General features: G+C 26.0%; 1 protein-coding gene across 2 annotated transcripts in view; it reads right to left on the reverse strand.

The window, feature by feature from the left end:
• LOC112694229 (neuronal growth regulator 1-like) overlaps positions 1 to 24,984 on the reverse strand; it is a 327,174-nt gene that overhangs the window by 6,482 nt on the left and 295,708 nt on the right. For both annotated transcript variants that reach the window (XM_025569639.1, XM_025569638.1), the window contains 2 exons: positions 7,190 to 7,324; positions 3,305 to 3,539 (listed from right to left, as the gene is read on the reverse strand). In XM_025569639.1, the coding sequence (XP_025425424.1) occupies positions 3,305 to 3,539; positions 7,190 to 7,324 (370 nt within the window). The remainder of the gene's footprint in view (positions 1 to 3,304; positions 3,540 to 7,189; positions 7,325 to 24,984) is intronic.

Raw genomic sequence — 24,984 nt, forward strand, 5'->3', positions numbered from 1 at the left:
AAATCTGTTTTATATGGAACAAAACTATTCACTATAAATTCGTGGAATATTTTTATTCAATATTATTTGAAAAAGAAGAAAATCTATAATGTAACGTTCCTATTTTTTTATTAACTAAAATGTATTCAAAATTATTAGATTTATTAATATTAAAACTATTATACATTAAGATTTTATTTTTTTATTTTTAAAAAAATGTTATAAAAAAATAACAATTCTAAGTACATACTATATAATGTTTTCTTCTATAAAGAAAGAAAAAAAATCGTCTAGTATGGATCTATATTAAACGGTGTTATCCCGCGAAATATAATTTTTCGGCACAGTAATCATAGAGAATTAATTATTTTATTTTTAGATCCACAAACTCAATTATATCATCATGACAATATCATGAATACGTATCACACGAATCTTTGACAGACAAATATTTATTTGAATAATTTTAGTCATTTTAACAATGAAAATGTTCATTTTCATTAATGTTGATTTTTTTTTAATCTAATATAAACTAAGTGATATTCAAATCTAGAATATCCTAAGGGTATTTTTATGAGCAATATTTCGAATGTACACTTTAAATGTATTATTGTAACTTAATGCCATTTAGATTCATTTTTCAAATTAAAATGATTTATAAATACTTTTAAAGTTAAAATAAAGTCTCACGAAAGTAAAACAATAAACATTTTTTTTAAGTGGTTTTCATAATATACAAACTTCAATGGTAAAATAATAAGAGTTTTTGGTTAAAATTAAATAATTAAATAGTAATAAAAGTTAAAAGGGGTATTTCTTTTTACCATATGGAACCATATGCATTTTATATTTATGTTATGTATGTTCGACACTATGTTTTTAAAATAAAATAAACAAAATCACTGCACTTTTTGCAAGGAAAATAGTATTTTCAAAAACAAGCTATCTAAAACTTCAAAAAAATTATCAATTTTCAATACAGAAATAAATTATTTGAAATGTCGTAATTTTATTTCGTAAAAGAAATAATTGTCGCAAAAATAATAGTTAGTTAATTCTGTGTTTTCGATATTACTATCAGGGACTGGAACCAGAACCGAAAGAACCGGTTCCGGTACCGGTTCTTGAGAAAAACTTAGGAACCGGAACCTTTTTTAGAACCTATATTCTTTATTTCGTAGAACTGGAATCGGAACCGGAACTTATTTAAAAAAATTAAAAATACTTTTGGTTCTTTTCGGTTCTTCAGAGATTTTCGATTTTATAAAATTACAGCAGATATAACTAAAACCATTTATCTAATATTTCAACAATAAACATGAACTTTTTGTTTTTATCTTTATTAGAAAAAATACAAACATTTGATAAATATATTTCTTGTAATTTTTGTATTTTATACATACGAGCGTACGTAAACGAAACGAACGTAAAAACACAACGCGCTCTGATGAATGTTAAAAATACGCAGTGTGCCGACTGCCGAGGCCTTAATAATAATAATAATAATAATAACCTCAATAATACAAGATTCATACAAGAGTTAGATAACATCATGTCGTATAATATAGGCTATGGTTTATCAATTCCCCATTTTATTAGAAAAAATATTTGATTTTTAGCACAACAGCAACCGACACCACGCGATAAGCTACCTCTCCACGTCCTATTACTACACATCCCAATCATTTCTATACAGTATTCAACAGTGAATCAATCGCCGAATCAATCAGTGGGGAAATCGCCCCCCCCCCCTTGAGAATGTTTAGACCAAGACAATTTTTATATAAGTAATGGGTATTTTATTAAGAAACAAAAATTATGATTTATTTTATAGTATTACTACATTTGAAAACGTTTCAAATTTTACACTAATTTAAATAACGCAAAACGCTAAATTGTTCATAACGTTTTAATTGTCAATAAAGGTAAGTGGAAAATTTTTTTAACGTTTAAACACTTAAATTGAATAACGTTTAAATTATTTATAGCGTTAAACGCTCGATTTTTTTATACCGTTTCTATATCCCATAACGATAAATAATATATATTATTTTGATTGAAGACCCAGTCCATACTTAGTGAAAAATTAAATAAAACACCAGCAAAACTTTCAAAACATAGATAAGTGTTAAAAAATAACTACACAAAAGACCATTTTAAGTGGATCTGGCATTAAATTAAAAAAAAAAAAAAAAAACACAAACATTAAAGATTCACCTGATATAAATATTACCAAAAATTTTACTTGTAAATTTTGAGCCTGAATTAATGAAAAAATTTTAGTCCCCCCCCCTAGAAGTAAGTCTAAATACGCTCCTGGTATGCACTATAATTATCAGGTCTGTTATGTATATATTTGGTGACTGGTGTACTGCAGTGACTGCAGGAGGATTTGATGAAAGTCTATAATACTTTTAATAATAAATATATCTATTATTTTTGAAAAATGGATCGTCTATCAACTTAAATAGTTCACAAATATTTTAGCTATAGTAAAATAAAAAGCCAATCAATCTGTAAAACATGTTCAATAATAAAAGTAAATGAAAACAATTTTGTTAAAATGTTGTTTTTTTATTATTTAAATAATTGATTTTTGGACACTTTAAGTTTTGTTAATGGGTTACGGTAAAAAAAAAAAAAAAATTAGAAGACTTAAATAATTCATTAATGGTTACAATTAAATTTATAAAAAACAACCATTGTATGTAAAGTCAATAACAACTTTAAACTGACAAAATTATTGTTTTAAGTTAATTTTTAATTTTCTCAACTAAACATTTTTTTATATATATCTTAAATATTTAAAAATTGGAACCCAAATTTTGTATTATTTAAAAAACGGAACCAAATTTCTCTATTTTCTAAGAGCCGGAACCAGAACAGGAACAGAATTTCTTAATTTTCAAAGAACCGGAACCGGAACCAGAACCGATAAAAATATCAAGGTTCCAGTCCCTGGTTACCATAATTGTATTACGAATCGTTGCATATAAAATAGCTATGAATACATTTTCATTCACAATTTTTAAACTAAGTTTTTATTATTGACGTATATGTAACACGTGATGTTTAATAATTAATTGATAATATTAACAACTATTTTTGTATATTTACAATTTACAAAACAGGGTGTGCGATGATAGCCAAATAATAAAATCGCTAATAATGGCATTAATTTATCTACTAAGGTTATCGTGTATTTAAATATATTATTATCAATGCAGTGCATTATTTGAAAAGTACGTTTGTTTTTTTCATCACGTCATCGCGTGAAACAAATTATTATTTATAGTGTATAGTATTTTATTTGAATAATACTAACCTGGCGTGATGTGAATGTAAGTCGAGTCGGGGTCAGTATTCGGAGGCTGACAAGTATAATTTCCCGTATCGATTTGAATTACTTTTGTGATTGTCAGGCGGCTCTGGATTTTACGATCAACTTGGTCCGTGCTGATGGACAGGCGATCAGTGTTCAATCCGTTTTTATTAAAATTACTGGATGATATCATTTTACCATTATGATACCATAAAACGTATTGTGGTGGCACCGGGCTCTAAATCAAAATTAATTGAAAATAAAAACATCACATTTTCACTGTACGTATATATATATATAGAATCGTGAATTATTATGATTCGAGATTAACATCGGGGTGTTAGAAAATTCCGATAGTTACTTATGTATAAGAGACCGTTGACAAGTTTAGAGTTCAATATATCTCGCGAACTTGTTAGCATGCAGAAACACGAAAACATACTTTCTATTTTATAGATGTTATCAAAACTTTAACGTTCATATAATATAGTACGTACACATAAATTATGTACGATTCTTATTTTGCCCACTGCGTTATATATTAATGGTTTTTTTTTTTTTTTTTTTTTAATGTAACACTCGAATAAATTATCTACATTTATCTCGAAAACATTATGGTCTATAGGTGTAGCATAGAATACGTTTTCGCTATTTTTCATAAAAGATGAACCAGATATGAAATAGTAATGCATGTAATTGTGTGTTCGGACAATGATCAACATTTTTCTGTCTTTATGAGTAGATTCTAGTGTTTTATATATATTATCTTTATTATTGGTGTGCAATTGGAATACCTTTAATTTATATGCTTTGTAAAAAATTATTTATCGACTCCAAATGATTTATTATTTTAATTTCATTCATATTCTACGTAAAATACTACACTTCGATGCAATTTAATATATCGACATTATTGACACACATAAAGACTTAGAATTATAAATTTGCATATTTCATGCTCAGCTCAATTTGTTAATAAATTAAAAATTTGAAGAAAATTTCAAAAAATATATAGATTAACGTTGTATATGCTATAAATAATCCATTTTTTATATTATGATTTACACGTATATATTGTAATGAGTTATGATTTATTTTAATCTCAAATAATGCACTAAAGTTATGTTTTACAAGACATTTTTATACGCTATAAAATATATATCTGAAAATGTTATATTGACGTGAACTATGACTTTGGAAAAAGTAAATGGTTTTCAGGGTAACAGAAAAATCGTGCTATGTTGCCTTGACAACCTATAATAAGTGAATATATATTCCACAATATATCATTATACTAATTTGTATTCCTTACGTGGTCATATGGTTAAAATTGATGAAAAAATAAAATGCCACGATACGAGTCGGGCTTACGGAAAATTTTAAATTAATAATAGGTTGAACTGTGTAACAACACTTTCATATTATAAGAAATGCTAATGATATATACGTCTTAAATATACGGCGTTGTCGGTGTTTTATTCATTCCAATACTTCTAATCTATATTTACATTTATGATGGCTTAGTCGACTTATAATTTTTATTAAAAATTTAGTAGAAGAAAATTTATAATTTTAGATTTTTGTTTAATATTATTATTTATTTCATTTTACTGGTAGGTATATGTGTACTATCTTTAAAATAATATATTTATTTCCCCGAAAAAGTTATTAATTAATTTCATTTTGTTTCTATAGTTAAATAAATAAATAATTTATCGATTGATAAAATTATGAAAAATATTTATTAACAGTATTAGTTAATAATATTAGTTAATCAGAATTAACCATTATTCCCCTCGTTGTGTCAAATGTGGTGATAACCATTTCTACACAGAATGGACAAAATAATCATCAAAACACATGAAATACGCTATATGCTCAGGATCGCATACAGCTTCCTATAAGGGCTGTCCTGTGTACCAAAATATCATAGAAACTCGCAATAAACTAAAGGCAGCTAAATTTATTAAATATCTCACTCCAATAACACCGCCAACTGACGACTACGCCTGAAAACACAATTAACACATTTCTTGGACATGTTAGAGCAACATATAATTAATTTATACTTTGCTATCCTTCATATTAAAGCGCCTTCTATCGTATTTTTTATCCCCTAAATAATATCTAAATCATATATTCTAATTATACTAGATGTATAAATTTGAATGCTTTCATTATACTATTATTAAATTCAATTAACAGTTTCCTTGAAAACTTTAAACAGATAACTTCTCAAGATAAATAAACAAATGTTTAGCCTGGTGTATTATTATATTTATAAAGTACGACCGGTTTTGATTTAAAAATTAATCATTTGGTGTATACAAAGTCAATAAGATCGCAACTGATTATAAAAAAAAAGAAGGAATAAATTGAGAAAAATGAGTCGTCTTACATAGAGATATAAATTAATAGAAAAAAATTATTCAAAATTAGTTTTTATTGTACATTTAATAATTATATTATAGTATAATATAATACATTTATTAATAAATCCTTAATTATATATTCTAATTATGTCAGACTTATGAATTTCAATACGTTTAATGTGTTCATTATAATATTTTTATAGAAACTTTTTTCAGTTTTCTTTTATCATTATAATTACAACTGTTATTATTTGGATAGTGTTATAAATATATAGTATAATGTAAATTCTTTCAACATGCACTATTCGTTGTATAAATATAATATTATATTCTTATTGTAAAACCTATAAAAATCTATACTATAAGCGGTTTAGCGAAACCTGGAGGGTAACGGGTTATAACCCCCCCCCCCCCCAATGGTAATTTTTATTTTGTAAATTATATGATCGTTTTTAATCAGATAATGTTATGTCATCATTAAATAATTTTCACAGTTTCAATAAACTAAATAATAACACATTTTATATTTTATCAAATGTTAAATCGGCTAAAACTAACTAAACAAACTAAATAAAGTTTGACACCAACTGTACCGTTGTTCTCGAAAAAACGATTCGTGGTGCGAAGAGAGAGTCGTCTGTGATTCAGATTGAATTTCGTGCATGATAATATTTTTTTACGAGTAACAGAACTATGCGAAATACGTTCGATCGGGCGGGCTTATGTTTTCGTAGAGAAAACATCCGTTCGTGTGGACAGAAATCGGACGGTTCGGATAACGCAGCGATGAGGTCAAAAGATATTTTATTACGAGTAGTGGTACGAGTTAACGCTGTCGTTGCGCTGGGTCGTCCTATCTCGCGGCTACGAACACGGTCGGTACGTACAATTATTAATTAAACCGTCCCGTAAGCTATTCATTATCGGTTTTTGGTACACGTACAGCTAGCGGAAGAGCGCCAAAGCAAATTTCGTTACACATTATTACGATAAAGATATACGAGAGACTAATTCGACCGACGCAACCGGAGCATTAGCCCCATCCACGTAGTTTCGTATTTGTTTTAATATTATTTTGTTTCCCGGCTCGGATCGCTCGAGGTTCTCGGCAACCGGCGTTGCAAATCATATTTTTTTGCGAGTTAAGTGAACATTGACATCGTAAAGTTGTTGTGCATCGGTTATTTTCCGCTGCGAATTCACGTACAATGTAATTTTATTGATATTATAACCGTTGTTGGTAATCTGGTATCCGGTCGAAAAATCCAAATCCGAAAAACCCACGGACTAGAATACCTACTCGTAGAACAAAAAATAAAAACCAATAATCGCAAACAAAATCATGTTTTAGCGGTTCGCATAAGGTCGCATAAACGTTTTAAAAAGAACATGGATTAATTGACTTGGGATTTTATTTCCTAGAATCGTTATTATCATTATCACTAAAAATTATTTATAATGACGATATATTATCATATTAAATGGACATTTTAAGTTGACTGTGCAGCGTACTTACGTTTTCGATTGTACAACACAATGTGATTGAACTTCCTTCACCTATGTGGTACTCGTCGTTACCCGATATCACAGCCGTGGGTACGATCACGAATAAGTTGAAATAATGCGTCATAATCCCAGTGCCAGTACCCACCTGAAATAAACGAAAAATTAAAATCATTTATACTTTAATAAACTCTTTCTGATTATATTTTTTTTTTCTTTAGCATGTTTATTTATGAAAAACAATAGAATATAATACCAAACAGAAATAATTTTTTTCTGACCATAATACCTGAATTTCCAAAATTTGGTTTTATCGGTTATGAATAATATGTACCGATTTTTGTATTTTATATAAACGAGTGAATATGATACTATATATACGTATATTATATTAATTCAAAATAAAAATTAAATATATGTTTTCCATAAAAATGTGTCGAAATAATACATCATACGTTCGTTACAAAAATAAAAAAAACATGTGTGTAAAATAATTTACATGTGATTATAGTAGCTGTAATAATCTGATAAATAATCAACAAAATCAGAAAACTATACGAAATTAAAATAAAACATCGTACAGAAAGTTAAACATAATTAATTATGGAGCGTTTAAAATATTATTATTTTTTTTTTTTTTTAACTGATATTAAACTGATTAACCGACAGCAATTTTTATTAGTGATATGTAACATATTAATAATAAAACTATGAAACGTCTAAGTCCTTTTTAATGCAAAACTAATTCATATAGAAAATATATTAGGTGGTTTTGACATTTATTTTTTTAATGTAATTCGTTTTAATACTATTGGATAAAACAATTGTAGACGTATATTTTACTCATATATAAAAGGTTTTTTTTTTTTTTTTTTAATAAAGTAAAATAATATATTGATAAAGTGATTGTTAAACACAAATATCCTAGCTAGTCGTTATCGAATAACCCTTTTTGAAGCTTAAAGACCGCTAAAATATACATGTCGTACGTATTAATGTTTTTGGCAGTAAATTATAATACTTTTAAATACGATTATTTAAAATAATGTGAATTCAACTGTGCCACAATGAAAATATTTTGATAATTTATTATATGTATGTATTTAAATTTTTAAACACTTTATAAATAAATACAAGCGTTTTAGATTTCAATAAAAAACATTTTTTTTTTTTATACAACGAAGAACATAATTATATTTAAACGTGGTAAAACATTTTTATTAACAGTTTTATCAGTAAGTAATGATCAATTGTTGTGAGTTTACCAATAAACAAAAACGAATGAAATAATATTCATGACCAAAACACCATTATTAAATATTATGTTAGTTTAACAAGCGTTAGTATTATGATGTTAATATGTAATGTTTCTATTATATAATTAAATATGTTTGTAAATCGTTTGACCATAATAGGTACTTATAAAGTTGTACATTATGGAAAATAAGTCAAAAGTATAGCGCAGATATTTTAAATTAAAAATCGACGAAAATAATTTTGATTGGATATATTGTGTAATATAACCTAAGTCAAACACTGGAAACATGCACCATTGGATCGGGAAATGGTAAGTTTCCACACAAAACACAACAGGTAATCGATTACATGTGTAAGTTTCTGCACTAAATAAAATATACTGGTACGTAAATTCCTGTACGAATAAAAATATACCGGTTTGTAAGTTCCTATACGAACAAAAGTATATTTTTATGGCTAAAAACTAGTTGATAATAAAATATCATTGCGATTATTTAGTGATAAATTACATACAGGATAATAGTACTTTCCCCACCTAGTATTTGGGTTAGTATTAGTTATTTTAGAAATCTTACCACAAATAGTTTTCACTCCAATTTCAACTTAATTTTTATCATTATCATCATATTAATATATTCAAAATAATTTAAATCTTAAAAATATTTCAAATAAATATATACTATATGATAATCTTATATTAAAATAAGAATATTAGATACCAATATACCTTTAAAAATAAGTAAAATAAAAGAAATTAAATAAATAACAAAATATTAGGATACGACTTAAAACAAAACACTTAACAATAAAAGCAATAAACAATATGGTTATGTTAAAAGTTTGAGTTTTTGAATAAACCATATAGAACTGTATATTATGTTAATATTATCATTATATTATATACTATTATAATTATTATTATAACTATCATTAATCAAAAATTGAATAAAATATTTTTATAAAACACAAAACAAACAAAATTTAATCACACAAATTACGTTGTTAGTCTTAAATCTGAAGAAGGTGGGAACGAAATTTGTATTCATTAAAATTTTTATTATGGTATAGGAGCTAACGTAGTGGTATAATTTTTTCGAATAGGAATTTACAAAAATGTACTCAAGAATGATGATTTTTACCTGCTATATTTCGTGTAGGAACCTTTACTCGTATATTCACCGACTGGATCCCAGCTATAGGGTTCAAATAATTATAAATTGAGTTGAACATTTGTTTACTGATGTTTATATATATTGTTATTATTTAATAGTTGGACGAATAACAAGATTGAAAAAATCATGGCTGACTGCGAAACCAACCGTAAGGTTGAATACAAAGAGAAAAGAGAAAACGAAAGTGTTTCAAGCTGTTGTACTGTCTTATTTACACTAGATATTCGACCACATTATATTTATTTATTAATTGCATAATAACGCCTTTTAGGGCAATAGTACAGAATGAATAACATAGCAGGTAAATAGGTAAGCATACATTAACATACAACAATATTATTTTTATATATTATTCTGTCTTATATCGGTACTGGCACTAATTATACAGTTATTTCATGAAGTTGATATGGACTTTTATAGCGTGCAATATTCGATTACTCAGAATCACATTAATCGTATCTGATAATTATTTTATTTTATTATTGACAACTACTAATATGCGTAAAAAGGCTTGAATTTTGTTTGATAATTTTGTGATCAACACCATTGCATATAGAAGCGGCGTAAATGCTATTTTATTTTATATGATTTAATATATTTACTAGTACTATATTATAATGAGCAATACTAGGTAAAACTAAGAATGCGTAGTAAATAAATATTAATTTTTTTTTTTTTTAATATTACATTTAAATAAAATTTGCCGGTAGTATTTCAAAAATATTTTTTTAATATATTTTATTTCAGTTTATTTTAGTGTAAATTATTTTTCAATTTTTTCTATTTTAAAATTCGTTCACAATTTTTTTATTATCTAGTAAATGTTTAATAACAGAATAATAATTATGAATATACATGAAAACTCATAGGATGAGTTTTGTAAATTAATTTATAAGACCAAATGAAAGTTTTTGAATTTAACATAAAAATAGATTTTATATAAAATCTATCAGAATTTAGTTCGTATTTAATTTAATATAAAAAGTACCTAAGTGTTTTTTGAAAATTTCAAGCTATCACGATCATATTTTATTATTTAGCTAATGATTTATATATTTGTTTTATCACAAAAAATATGAAAAACGTTATCGAATCATACAATTTATTTAATAACATTTTAGAACAATATGGTCTTAGAAGTATGAGTTGAACATCACATAGTGCACGATTAATGAATATACTTAAATAACACAAAGTATCGAGATTGTTTCCAATCATAAATTCAAAATTAAACTAAATTATTTTAAGTAAAACAAAATATAGGTTTCTACGGTTGAATATTGTCATAATTTTCAAAATATAATAACCAACATTGTATGGAGGATTCAGATTAAAATAATTAAAAATCCAAATATTGCAAAAGTTTGAAAATCGTATTTAAACAAAATAATATTAAAAAAAAAAAAAAAAAAAATTGTACTTAAAAAATCATAATATTTTGAAGTTTTCAGAACAGTCATCACCAACAAATGCGTTGTGTATTTTACGTAAAAAAAAAAATTAAATCATTCCTATATTTTAAAAAGTGTTCGTCTAAATGAGTTAATGTACCGTACAAAGAATAACTATATTTAAATAAGTTTTTTTATTAATAAAAAATAAATTAAAGCAAATTACGTAATTATAATACCGAAGCCTTCTAGGATTATTATTAATATTTATTTTTATTACCTTATTTCGGGAATAAATATAAAATAAAAGCGAAACCGGAGGAGATGCAGTGATTTCTTTTTAAATTATTTTGCTTTTTATATTGAATTTAAATTTTTAATCTTCAATTACAGCCTTCCGGGTAAGGTAGACCCCCCGGAAGGAGGTGCTCGATTCTATTTTACAAGCATTCAAGTAAGCATACATGTATATGGTATACACGGTTAGCGGAATCCATACAATGTATACGAAGGGCTTACAATTTACGGTGACGTGTTCATATAATATTCAATGTGATAATGTATTCGGTATAAATGTATCAGTGTATGCATCTTGTCCACGTTGATAATTTAAACGCATACTTTGAAATCAAACACAACGCAGCAGCTTCTACGATCTCCAATTACCACCTATCTGTTCCAACTAATGAATTTTTAGAATCGTTTGACACAATAGTATCCAATAATAACAATCCTCTTATAGTTAACTACTATAGTATTGTTCGTACGGTGATCAAGATATCGAGCTGTGTTTAACGCGATCGAACTGCGGTGATCGAGGTTTTTGATTCGTTGCGAAACATATTTTAAGTAATTTTCACTGATAACACTTCAATAAAATTGTCTATCAGAGGAACATAGAGAGAAAATCAACTTTTTTCATTATGGTCATTATGAGAATATGTTAGTGGCACGATCAACCACCACTGGGTAGCATTCAATTATCACTGGGGGGGGGGGCACTAGTGCTACATACTTTGTATGCTGAAATATGATTTGATTCATTGTGTGCGCATGTGGGTGTTATAGATTATTTTTTACCGGGCTTTGCATATATTTGCCTTATTACCCTGTATTTGTTAAACTTTTGCTTGCTTTAATCTTAGTTCGTCGGTCATTATACACTAAGTTGATTGCGTCCATCGTCAAAACAATTTTTTGAAACTGTTATTTTTTTTTCTTTTTAATATTACATAATATACGTATGCATATATGCGTATATTAGTAGTAAGTACACTGTACAGGCCCTATCGAATATTATATTATATTTCATGTTTAAATAACTTCGGTTAAATTATTCCCATGCTGATTAGCAATCGATAAAATTTTGCAGCTATAATTCATTTGTTTTAGTACTTAATAGTGTTGTCATAAAATGTTGTATTCAAGAAAACGTGCAGTTTCGTTATGAGAGTAGATTTTGGAAAAAATATATAAAGTACTTCAACCATCTTTGTATGTTACTAATAATAAAACTATATGCAACTAGAACAATATTATAAAATTAATAAATTTAATAAATAACAATATAACAATAATTAATGTTGTTCTTGATACACATTGTATTATTACTATTATTACTCGATAGTGATATACAAAGAATTTTGAAGTAATTTATATAATTTTTTCAAAATTATTTATTTACACATTTAATTTTTTCCGATACGTCTAAATTTCGATCACTATCTATACAGAACTAACAATTTCCGAAAGATACTGTAGCCGTGGTTTATTGAGCATTTGCACAAGCAAAGTCCATACCAGAAACAAAGGGCTATAGAAAGTCGTATATAATATGTATGATTAGCATATTAATTGCATTAATGTTTTGTTGTGCGTCAAGACAACAATGTTACTGTATAAATTTTATTCGCTATTTTTTATTTACTTGTTCTTAGTACGGCGATAAAATTATGAATTATTATGGGGTTCAGTTAATTAATCGTTTCGCGGATTATGAAAAAAGATAATGTAAAAAACAATCGATTACGTTTTGATTCGTGAGCATTAGATGTATGAAGTGAGAAGATAGTGCGTGGGGAGGATCATATTGTTATCACGTTTAGTTCGCTTTTGGCAAGGGGGTGGATGAGACTGTTCTGTTAGAAACTTGTCATTCCCGTATCGCATCCAAATAACAAATCGTTGCGGCAATGTGCGTAAATCATTTCGTTGGTGAAACGCAGTTAATCTCCAAGTTGAAAAAGTTCAATTTAATGAACGAATTTTAAAAATAAATGTTGTATAATCGTTACATTACTAAGAGTTTTTTGCTTAACTTGCATTACTAATAAAAAAAGTTATAAATAAATAATACACGAGGAAACAATTGATGTTTTATTGATCAACTCAAAGATTTTTACTTTCAATATATTTAAATCGTATACGAAACTTAGATTAAAAATATTGATCTGCGTTTGCTTAACGAAGAGTTATAATAATTATACATAAGATTATAATTTAATTTTTGCTTAATTTGATGAAAAAATCAATGAATTTATAAAGAATATTTATAAAAATGTTTATAAATTTATTATTTTATAATTATATTATTATAATTTATTATTATTTTATAAAAAATCATATGCAAGAAATTTCACATGAAGAAATTATCAATGAATTTGCTAGTTTTAAAACGAGAGAAGCAAATGTTTAAGGTTTGAAATTTACACTGTATTAGCAACTACTAAATATTAATTATATAAGTATACTTAAAAAAATTGTTAAGTAAAAGGTTAAACAATTTTATTAGCAAGTCTTCCTACGCCATTATTCAAAATAAATATATGACTGCCAAAGACCATCACACATTAATCAGTCATAACAATAAAGTAGCAACTATTGTATTTTTGGCAAACATACTTCAACACATACATTTTTACAACTTAAAACTTCAAGGAGAGCATAAATTAATTTGTCATTTAATGTCAGAGGTCGAATGTTTTTGTGGAAAAATTTCTTTTTCTTACAAGATGTTGCTAATATACTTTTATATTTTCCCAACTTGAAATACATTTTTAACGAAAAAGACCAGATGAATATCAGCAATTTTATGAAATTAATGGCATGTTTGAAGATTGAATTCAAAAAATGCTTTTGCAGATATAAAAAAAATCCAAAAAGTTTTACAATAATATTATTGATAAGTAGTTTAGATGTGCAGCCTAACGGTGAATGGATTAAGGAAACAGTAAAAGTTTTCAAATGCAACAAAGTATCTTTCATATGGAAATCATTGAATTCCAAGTATATGAGAGTGCTAAAAAATGTGTGTACTGAAAAGTATTCACAAACTGAAATTGATTTCTTTTATGATGGATTTTGGTTAAAATTTGAATCTGAAAAAAAATTCATAATACTGAAAAAATTGATAGTGAAAATGTATAATGTGAAAAAATGAAAATTGTTGGGCTCCACATACGTCTGTAAGTCTGTTTTTTAAATATTAATTATATCAAAAACAAATTTCGTTCCTGGTTCACCTATGAACACCTAGAAATGATGAAGATAGCGACCACATACCATAACCCCAAATTAATACAACTAACTGAGAGAGAAGATCTGCAATTTTCTCATTAAAAATGTAAATTGTTTCATATATTTATGAAATGTAATTATATTTTCGTTGGGTTTAGTTACATAATATTTCTATATTTTTTTTATTTAGAAATAAAATAATTTTAGCCAATTGGCATATTATAATATGTTAAATATGTACATACTTTGAATTTTTATGGGCCGCGAGAATTTAATGAATTCTTAATGTTGCCTTTAGAAAATATTAATTTATGGCCCCTAATGTAAACCATTACCACACATTCTCACGCTATCAACTGTAGAAAAATATTTTATTTGAAATTGGGTTTATGTTTTTTGTATTTCTTTTTTCTTATTTTTAATATAACAAAAAAAAAAAATCAACAAGAACAATATTATATTTTTTTATAAGAAAATGTTTTGAACCAGTAACTGTTGAAAATAGATGTTTTTTTTTACAAAAGTATCACATGAGGTAAGTATATAGAAAATTAGTATTAAACTATGAAATTATTTTTTAACTCAACATTTTTGAAAGAACTTTGAGTACGCATTAGGCACTCAAATTTATTATTTAGAATACATACATTCAATCAATTTTACTTTCAATAATTTTATATTGGATACGAAACTTGAATTAAAAATATTGATCTGCATTTGCCTATGTATGAGTTAGATTAATCATACCTGTAATTAAAATTTAATATTTGCTTAATTTGATGAAAAAATCAATTCGATTAAATTAATTCTATAAAAAAAAAAAAAAAAAATTCCTGTGAAGGAAGCATCTATTGCAATGGAAAGTAGATTTATTGTTCGGATGTGTTTATAAAAAAGAAGATGAAAACAGATTTGTCAACAGATGAAATAATTAATGAGTTTACAAACAATTTAAGGAATATAAGATTAATATAGTATTTACTGTAATATATCATTTTTATTACGATGGATAATTCAGTCACATTAATTTAATAACCCCTCCCCACATTTTTTAATTTCTCGCTTCACCACTGATGTTCATGATATGTAATAACTTTACTCTCATTAAAATTAACAAAAAAAAAAAATAATACCTTAAAAAAACGAATTTTGAAATCATTCACATTGTTCACCTTGTGTACGGCTGTTTAGGATCGTCGTTAGGAATCTACATCGCTCAAACCTTATTTTTCCGATGATCCAGCCGAACTAGATCACTCACTTCAATGTATAACTAATATTAAAATAAATATAATGCCTTTGGCACATTTTTCCGCGAGTTTTCACGCAGATTCAAATAATAATGAGATCTTCGATACTTCTATTGAGCCCGGTCGTCTTTATCGAAAAACCATTTAAAATGAACCATGGACCTTCTCAGTGTCATAGACGCCAATCATATGGATACACAAAGAATTACTGAGCGAATACGCTTTGCTGCGTTATGTACGATGAAGATAATCCGTCTTTGGAATTCACTAAAGATTTCTTCCTAGCAGTACAATGCACCCTATTTTCTGAGCTCCACAAGGCTTTCTGTGACCAGTTTTCAAGAAAATCGACACTGCCACTTATAAACCAATTATGGAAAAACGGATCCCACCGATTCTTCCTATTCATGTTTTTTTTAATGGCATTATCATATTTGTTTCTTTAATATTTTTTTTTTTTTTTTTTACATAATATATTATATTATATTTAATTATATATTTAACAGTATTTGGTGGGCCACGTGCAATAGGCAAAAAATAGACAGTTTCTTATTTTTGATCCTTATAAATTTGTATACATATTTGTTTAGAATTTCGATTCGGTAAGTTGTTCACATAACAATAAAAATATTTCATCCAAGAAATTAGTAAAACAAAAACTTCAGTAAAATATATAAATAAAATTTCAGTAATTTAATTGAAGAGCATTCCAATGATAATCGTTTATGGCTGATGTATAAAGGAATTCGAAAAAAAAAGAAATTTATATATCTCTTCAAACTAAAAAAATCGACCTAGAATTCCCTCGTACGGCATTAAATGCTAAAAAAAAAAATCTGAATTTATGCGGATCAATACGAAGACAGAGATTTGTCTTTTAAGTAATGCACATGAATTAGCTTTGAGACTCTCAGACAGGTAACTCAAAAAATATCAATTGGTGACCGCTGGACTACCACATTTATAATATCTTTGAATATTATAATAGATACATGCTGATGGTGTATTAAAGTATATAAATAAATTATTTCTAACGATTTTCATATATATATATTTTTGTAGTTTTTTTTTTTTTTTTAATAATTATTATAATTTCATTTACTTCCAAAAATTAAATATTAAAATTATATTAAATTAATTATATTAATATTATATGAAAGTGACGTCATCAAGAACATTTAATTGAATTAATAATTTATGATTACATTGAGTTTACATACTCTACCATTTAGAATTGATCAGATGATAATATCGGAAATGGTTACCTAAAGCTATGTGAATATATTATAATAAATGCCACTAATCCAACAATAAAATGTGTAATATCACATTATAAGTATCTGTTTGCAATAACAAGGATTCATTAAATGAAAAATTTTAAAATACGATATGAGTAGTTTAACAATTTTCAATAATTTCTTATGTCATAAAATTTAAATCGAAGAAAGACTATGAAAAACGTTTTTTGTTGTTCAGTACTCATTATTATAAGTACATATTTACATTTTCTCAATATGCACCTATACAAAGTTATGTTATTTAAATACTGCTTGTATTGTTTGAAATAATAGTAGAACAATATTAATCACGTTGTTCTTCTGCGTATGATTATTTAACTTGGTGCATAATATAATTTTCTATTTCTCCGACATCTCAGATCATTCAGCAGTTCACGTTCCGTGCACTGTCGGGAAGCTTTCAGCCAAATGTCAAGTTTAATATTCTATCTCATAATGCGAGGTGGATGATATACAATAGAGATACGTTTTATTATCTTTACCACTCTAAATACTTATCTATCTATTATAACTTAACCTCACTTTCGTTTAACTTTATTCTACTACAGTTCACACTCTTAATACATTAATACATTACAGTACATTAAATACAAAACATTATGAAGTGTTTAATTACATAAAGAGAAAATAATTTATTATGTTTATTGAATAGTCTTACAAATCATAAGCTATTAAGTTTTCTGAAAATTATAACACATTTTTAATGATTTTCACACATTGAATGTTAATAAAAAATTAAATGAATAAATAATTATTGTATCCAATTTCAACTGTATTGCATTTAAATGTATTATTGACCAACACGATGGATTAAAATAATTTTACCTATATTATTATTATTTAGTTTTATCAAAAAATATAATATAGTTGATATTATTAATGATTTTCAAGTTTGAGCCAATTACGGTTATAAATACCATTACAATTTAAATCAATGTCAATATTTTTTCGTCAAAATTATCTTTTCTCTATATATTACAGCAAGATTTTAATAAATTGTGTTACTTTACTAAAACAATTATAATGTGATTACGTGAAAAATATTAAGGAAAATTTATATATACGATAATTTAGCAAATACATAGACGTTCCTTGAATTTATATCAGTTTTAAATAATACTCTATTTCATCCTAAAACTTAACGTCTATTTACACCATAGTTCAATAATAGATATTTATGAATTATTTACTGAACGGAATTTTAGTGAAATGTTTAAAACTATTAAATGTTATAAGGTTTAACTATAATTTTTTTCAAGTAGTCTAATAAGAAATATGCTTTTTATTACGGTTATTTTGAGACTCAATTGAGTCTAAACAATAAAACAACTATTATAATTAGTATTGAATTCATGACTATTAAGAAGAATTGTTGAATACCAAAACATAAAAGGTAATATGTAACTTTTATTACTAATACCTGAAAATTAGAATAGTTTAATGTACTTACATGGTACAGTTAAAACCTTAGGTAATCTACTTTTCCGCCAAAATCGATTCTTCCGGTTACCGCCAAAATTGTTTACCACCAGTACAATAATATATATTTCCTTTTTTTCACCATCATAGATTTCAGTTTCTATATTTTGGTAACCCCTTACCATGTAAATAAGTGAATTTATTAATAATTGGTAATGATTTTTAAAATAAAAAAAATAGTTATGTATTCAAATTTTAATCAACTATAAGATTTTACAAAAACATATTAAGTGATACTTAATATTAAAATTATATAGAATATTGTATAATGTTATTCAATTTTTTATAATTATACAATATTGATCTTACAGAAGTATATCAGCATATTTCTCCCTTTTTATACTGATCAATAAAATATTGGTTTTCTTTGTCGTTTTAAAATTTGGTTTCGTGGTATTTTTTTGTTTACCGACGCTTCTTACTTTGCAATAAACGTCAGTTTGGACTTCTTCGATTAAAAAATTTATTCTTGGTAAAATAGATTGCGAATGGCGATAAAAACTATTTTTAAATTATACATGAAACGACTAACAGGCGTTTGTTATGCGTGTAGGTTCTGAAGATGCAAGTACTCAAAGTATTGGAGAATAAATACAATCTTCAGAAATATATGTTTCTAAAAAATAGTCAGCAAACTTTTGTAGCCTTTTATCAATCGAACACTCGCTCATAAATTCGTCGACGAAACAATCACTTACATCTTCCGGATTTAGAAATAATAAGCCAAATATATTATGTAATCATTTACCAATTTCAGATGAGTCGTCTTTATACACACTTGATAAGCCAATTTATTGTATTTCACGGTATTAAGACTGGGTTAAGTGAAATTGGCATCCTAAAATATTGGTTTACGTCCACATTTCAGAAAATGTATTGATTATAGCCCTTTCAAAGTTCACAGTTATGTTGGTGGGAGAAATATTTAACCTCAAGTCCATGCACTTTTTACTTATTGCACGAAAAATATAAGTCTACGTTTGTTTACATTTATTTGGTAATAAAGAAAAAACTAATGGAACATAATAACCATTAAAATATCCACGAATCAAAAGATATCTGTAAAAATAAAACCGAGCATTATAATCGAAAGTTTCGTCCACATAAATATCATCAACTGTTGATAAAAATCTACTATTTCTTTCACATTAAAATATTATTATATTTTATTTTTCATCACTGACTAATAAAATGTTTTCATTTTGTTTGATTTTCATATCAATTGAACTGAGTACCTTGTGAGCATCACCGATATTAGTAGAATTTTGAGGCATAATTTTGCGTTGGTTTTCATAAATATTTTTTTTTTTACCTATTATATTTATATCGTTAATGGTCATATCTGATGATTTACTATTTTTTCCGATTCAGTAAGAATTTTTTTTTTTTGGTCTAGTAATTACATTTTCAATAGCTTTTCTTTTATATGCTGTATTGTATACCTCCATTTTCAATCCTTGGCTGGAGTATTTAGTATTGGTTTCGATGTGGCGTATTTGTTTTGTTAATAACTGTATAATTTTCATTTGTATAAACTTTTGCTGTATAGTTTTTAGTTGTACCCCGCCAATGAATAAGTTCTTTATTACATGAACCAATTCGAAATTTAAAATTATCTAAAATCAACTGCTTTTTACCACGATTACTCTCAATTATATTTTTTCATTGGAGTATACTTTTCTATTTTTATACTTGAAAATCGGGTTTTAAAAAAGTTATGGGATAGCAAAGAGATATGTTTAATTTGAAGAATTCCTGTACGATCATTTTCGGTGGTATATTTGGATGGTCGTTAGACAATATAATTATTTTATTAGAATTAAATAATTTATGTAATTTAAGATGCTGTTCTTGTATAATGATAGTTGGATGATTTTTCGATTAGATTATCCACTGATGATTTGTTCAGTAGGAATATAGATATACATAATTTAGATATGCAGGATGCGAATAGTATGCTTATAGGTTGAACTAAATTGCCGATAGCCATTATGTAATCTTTGTATGGAAAATTTTCGGTTGTATCGATAAGATAGATTGGTACTAAGCTGTTTGAAAACAGCGTTGAGAATAGATAATGCAAAATTTATCTAGATAAAGATAAAAGATAATTTCATTTTTATCTAGATAATAAAAAAGATATTTTCAAAAAATGTTATTTGTTGGTCAATATTTTATATTTGTAATAATATCTATGAAGACACAATTATAATTATTATTATCAATAGGTACCTAAGTGTTTAATGTTTATCGTAGTAATGTAGTGTACCATTAAGCAGTATTTATATATAAAGTACAGTATTTAATGATAATTAATCATTAAAATGTGATACAAAAAAAAAAAAAAAAACAATGAAAATTGTTTTTCAAAATCAGGATGAATACAGAATACATAAGAGATTATTTTAAGTTAACAATATTGTTTTCCATATAATCTCATTTTGATGATTTTCATTATTCTATAAGTAGTTATGACTTTACGGGTTCCAAGAGTGAAGTATTGATTGTTCAGTGTATGAGTTACGTGTGTATACTAAAATCAAATATATATAATAATAATAACTATATTTGGAACTTCCATGGAAAAATAAGAAATTAAGTTTAAAAATACCAAAGATATTTTTCCGACATGAAAATACAAACAAAATGGCATGCCAAAAAATAATAATTACTTATTAATAATACATGAATTATAATTATGAATACAAAATCTATATATATATAAAAAAAAGTCGGATTAGTTACAAAATTTATAATTCAAGAATGGCTGGACCGATTTTGATGATCTCTGATTTATTGGATTCGTTTCCATACAAGAATAAAAATAACTCTAATCTTGGCAAGAATTCAGACAATTATCTAGATAAATAAACATTTTATCTTAGATAAGTAATTAGATAATTCAGCGTTATTTATCTAGATAAGATAAAAGATGACAAAAAATCTATCTAGATAAGTATCAACACTGTTTGAAAAAGTATTGGCAAATTATTGTTTGCTGTTATCCGTGTTGATAGAGGTTTCTGATGAATAAACGGTTAATGCATTTGTTTGATATTAATGGTTGTTGTAATTTGAGATTTGGTGATATTTTGACATTAGGTTTGGAAATGACACTAGATGTGTTAATTGTTAGCGTTTTATTATTAAGTTTTTGGACATTGTTAGTTAGTGCTGACAAATTAAGAAACTTCTCAAATCCGGTGGTTTAGTATACACTTTGGTGTTATGTGTTTGTGCCCGTTGAGAAATTTTATCGTGTAATTATTATTGTGCATATTATCTGAGATACGATGAGTGTGGGTTATCGGAAGCCATAAATAAGGCACTCGTGAAACGCGATAAATTTGGTGTCTAACGATGAACATAAGTAATATTATAAATGCCTATTAGAATTATTCTAATACTCGTATGTACTTATGTTTCTCATTTTCTCTAGTTAAAGCTAGTGTAACCTAACATTAAAAATATTACGGATTTTAACAAGACATTTCTTGTTTCCATTAATATATATATATATATATATTTCAAAACTAATTTCTAACTAAAAAACTAAAAAAAATTAGTTATAACTAGTGTTAACGGTGAAGATTTTCGTTAATTCTAGTTTTAACAAGTCAAAACCAGAATTGACTTAAGATATTTGTGGAAACTAATTTTGACTAGTTCAAACTAGTTTCGAGGAATTTCGATTTTAACGATATAACTGTAACATACACATTATGTTATAAAAAAAACTACTCGAAAAAATTCATATTAGATAAACCTTACTGAAAAGATCAATAGCTACTGTTAGTTAAAATATAGTTGCAGTAGCTATTAATCTTTTCAGTAAACATTAATTAATAAGAATTCTTTTAAGTCGTTTACCTAAGTTAATAGGCAGTTCTTGCATAAATATATGCTTAATGCTGAAAAAAAGTATAATTGTTTGAAACATGATTTTAACGATTATTATTAAAATATAGGAACTACATAAATTAAGTATAAGTAGGTTGTAAGTAGTGGTGCCAAACTCGAGGTTCAAGTCTGGTCATGAGCAGCCTATATATTTAGGGTGGTTCATGGTGCCGAGGTGGATTTGTGTATATATATATATATATATATATGAGTAATGAATGAATTAATCCAATTAACTATAAATTAAAATAATAACAATTTAATAATTACCATTTAAGTCGTTTAAGTACCTAAATGCTATCATAAATGATAAAATAAGTTGAATATTTTTGGAAGGGGTGAACTCCCAACCCCTTAAAAAACGTTCTTAAAGTGGAGTGGATTATAAGTTTTAAATTGGAAGCTACTAATTCTAAGCGTTCCTTTTCATTTAACATACTCGTAAATAACTACACGTTAATTAGGAAGTTCATTGTCTTATACTGGTAATTTAATAAATAATGATTTTTTTAATATTATTTATTTTTGTCATAAACGCTTAACATTTAAAAATTGTAACATGATATATTATATCGTATACATTTCACATTTCTTAATTAGAAATAAATTTTTTTTTTTATAAAGCAATATAATTTAATAAAAATACTCATGCAGGACGCCCCGAGAAGCAGCAAGGGTCATTGCCCCCTCAACATTTTTTATTTCAGTTACATAATGATAAATTTCTTTACATAAACCCTGACCAGACTCATATCGGTTACTCAACGACTGTTCACCCTAATCTCCCCTCCACTAAATTTCTGTGAGCAACTTTGTACTTATGTGCAAAAATAAAATTTAGTGTTTAATTAATTGATTATTAAATAATTTTCAGCATTTAAAGATTAAACAATTAGTAGGAATAGTCATCAATACTTTTTATTTTATGCTTTGCAGCATAACTCCACTCATTAAAATTTAAATGCACATAAATAATCAACAAATTATTCAGTATTCGATTTTAATTCATTGAAATTTTCCTTTCAAGTATTTAAAATTTAAAATGTACAGTGTGTTATTTAAATTAAGAATTGAGATTTGCCTTTGCAAAACTTAAACATTTATTTTATTTTTTTTTGTAATACAAATTTAATTTCATGTGCTAAATACTTCAAAACATATTTTATTTTATATTGAATAATGTCATACATTATCAATTGAATAATGTTATGTAAGACTACATCAAGGCTATTTTATCAAGCTTATAACAATTGAAAAACCTTGATTAGTTAATTCGTTGTTGAAACGGATAATTTGACTTGCTATTGAATTGATAAGTTTCTAAATAATAATATAAAAAGATGGTTTTTATTTGCAGATTAAATACAATTTTAATTTCCTTTCATCTCTTTTTCATTATTTAAATATTTAAATACAATTATAAATATGTATAAAAAAAACATATAACACAATGAATATGGATGAAAATTATATCAAAAGTATGACGGTTAATAATTATAATCAGATCTAATATTTATTACATATTGTTCAGGATAAAAATGTAGCGAAATAGAAAACACAATACAACTTACATTTTTGGGAAATAAGATTTCTATTTGTTTATTTTTCATACTAATATTAAATATTTATAACTATAATGTATCATAAATTACCAAGTTCGATATTGTAAGTAAAAAAATTATAGTATATGTTTTATTAACAAACAGTTATGTGTATTTTTGTTTATTTTCATGCTTTTCCGATAGGTATTCCATAAAATTGAATTACTCATTTATTTTTATAGTGTACTAAATTCTTGTAAAATTTACGAAAGAGTTTTAATTCCAAAAACTATCAATACAGTTGAAAACATACTTCAAAAATAACTGGGAAGTATAATAGCTTATGAAATAAGTTACTGATATATATACATACATCTATGTCGTAGGCATATAATTAAATTAGATATTTTATTAAATTTTGTTAAATCATTTAATTTTATGCGATTTTCATATCCATTTAGGTATTTAGTTAGTTAAATGCCTAGTCATTTAATTAAATGTTTAGACATTTACTAAAGCCTTTTCAAAATCAGTCAATTCATTTAAATGAAAGGTTTTGCAAAGAAACGAGAACAAAGAGAAAAACAAGAAACAGAAAGGAACTAGAACAAATTTTACAATCTAGTGAGTCCGTATTTTTTTTCCGAATGAGAACGCACCGCGCTTGCATATACAAATCATCGCATGATAACTATCGAACCGACGATTAATAAGACATTCGATCTGTGGTAGCTATCGCCGTTAACTCGTCTGTTGCGATAATTATTTTTATTAATATTATCAATTGTATATAGAGAACCATAATAACATTGACGAAAATAGTCTGCGGAGGGGGATAAATGCACAAGTTTGAATTCATCAACCACCCGGTGCTTTCTTATTCTGAAAATTGTATAGCAAGATAAAATTATAAAATTTTAAAATTTCATTTAAATATACAAAATATGGAAACGGACTGATAATATTTATTTTTATTTAAAAGTTATTCGTCTCGATAATCCATC

This window comes from Sipha flava, unplaced genomic scaffold, assembly GCF_003268045.1.
Source record: "Sipha flava isolate LNK unplaced genomic scaffold, YSA_version1 125_pilon_pilon, whole genome shotgun sequence".
In the NCBI taxonomy this organism is placed as follows: domain Eukaryota; kingdom Metazoa; phylum Arthropoda; class Insecta; order Hemiptera; family Aphididae; genus Sipha; species Sipha flava.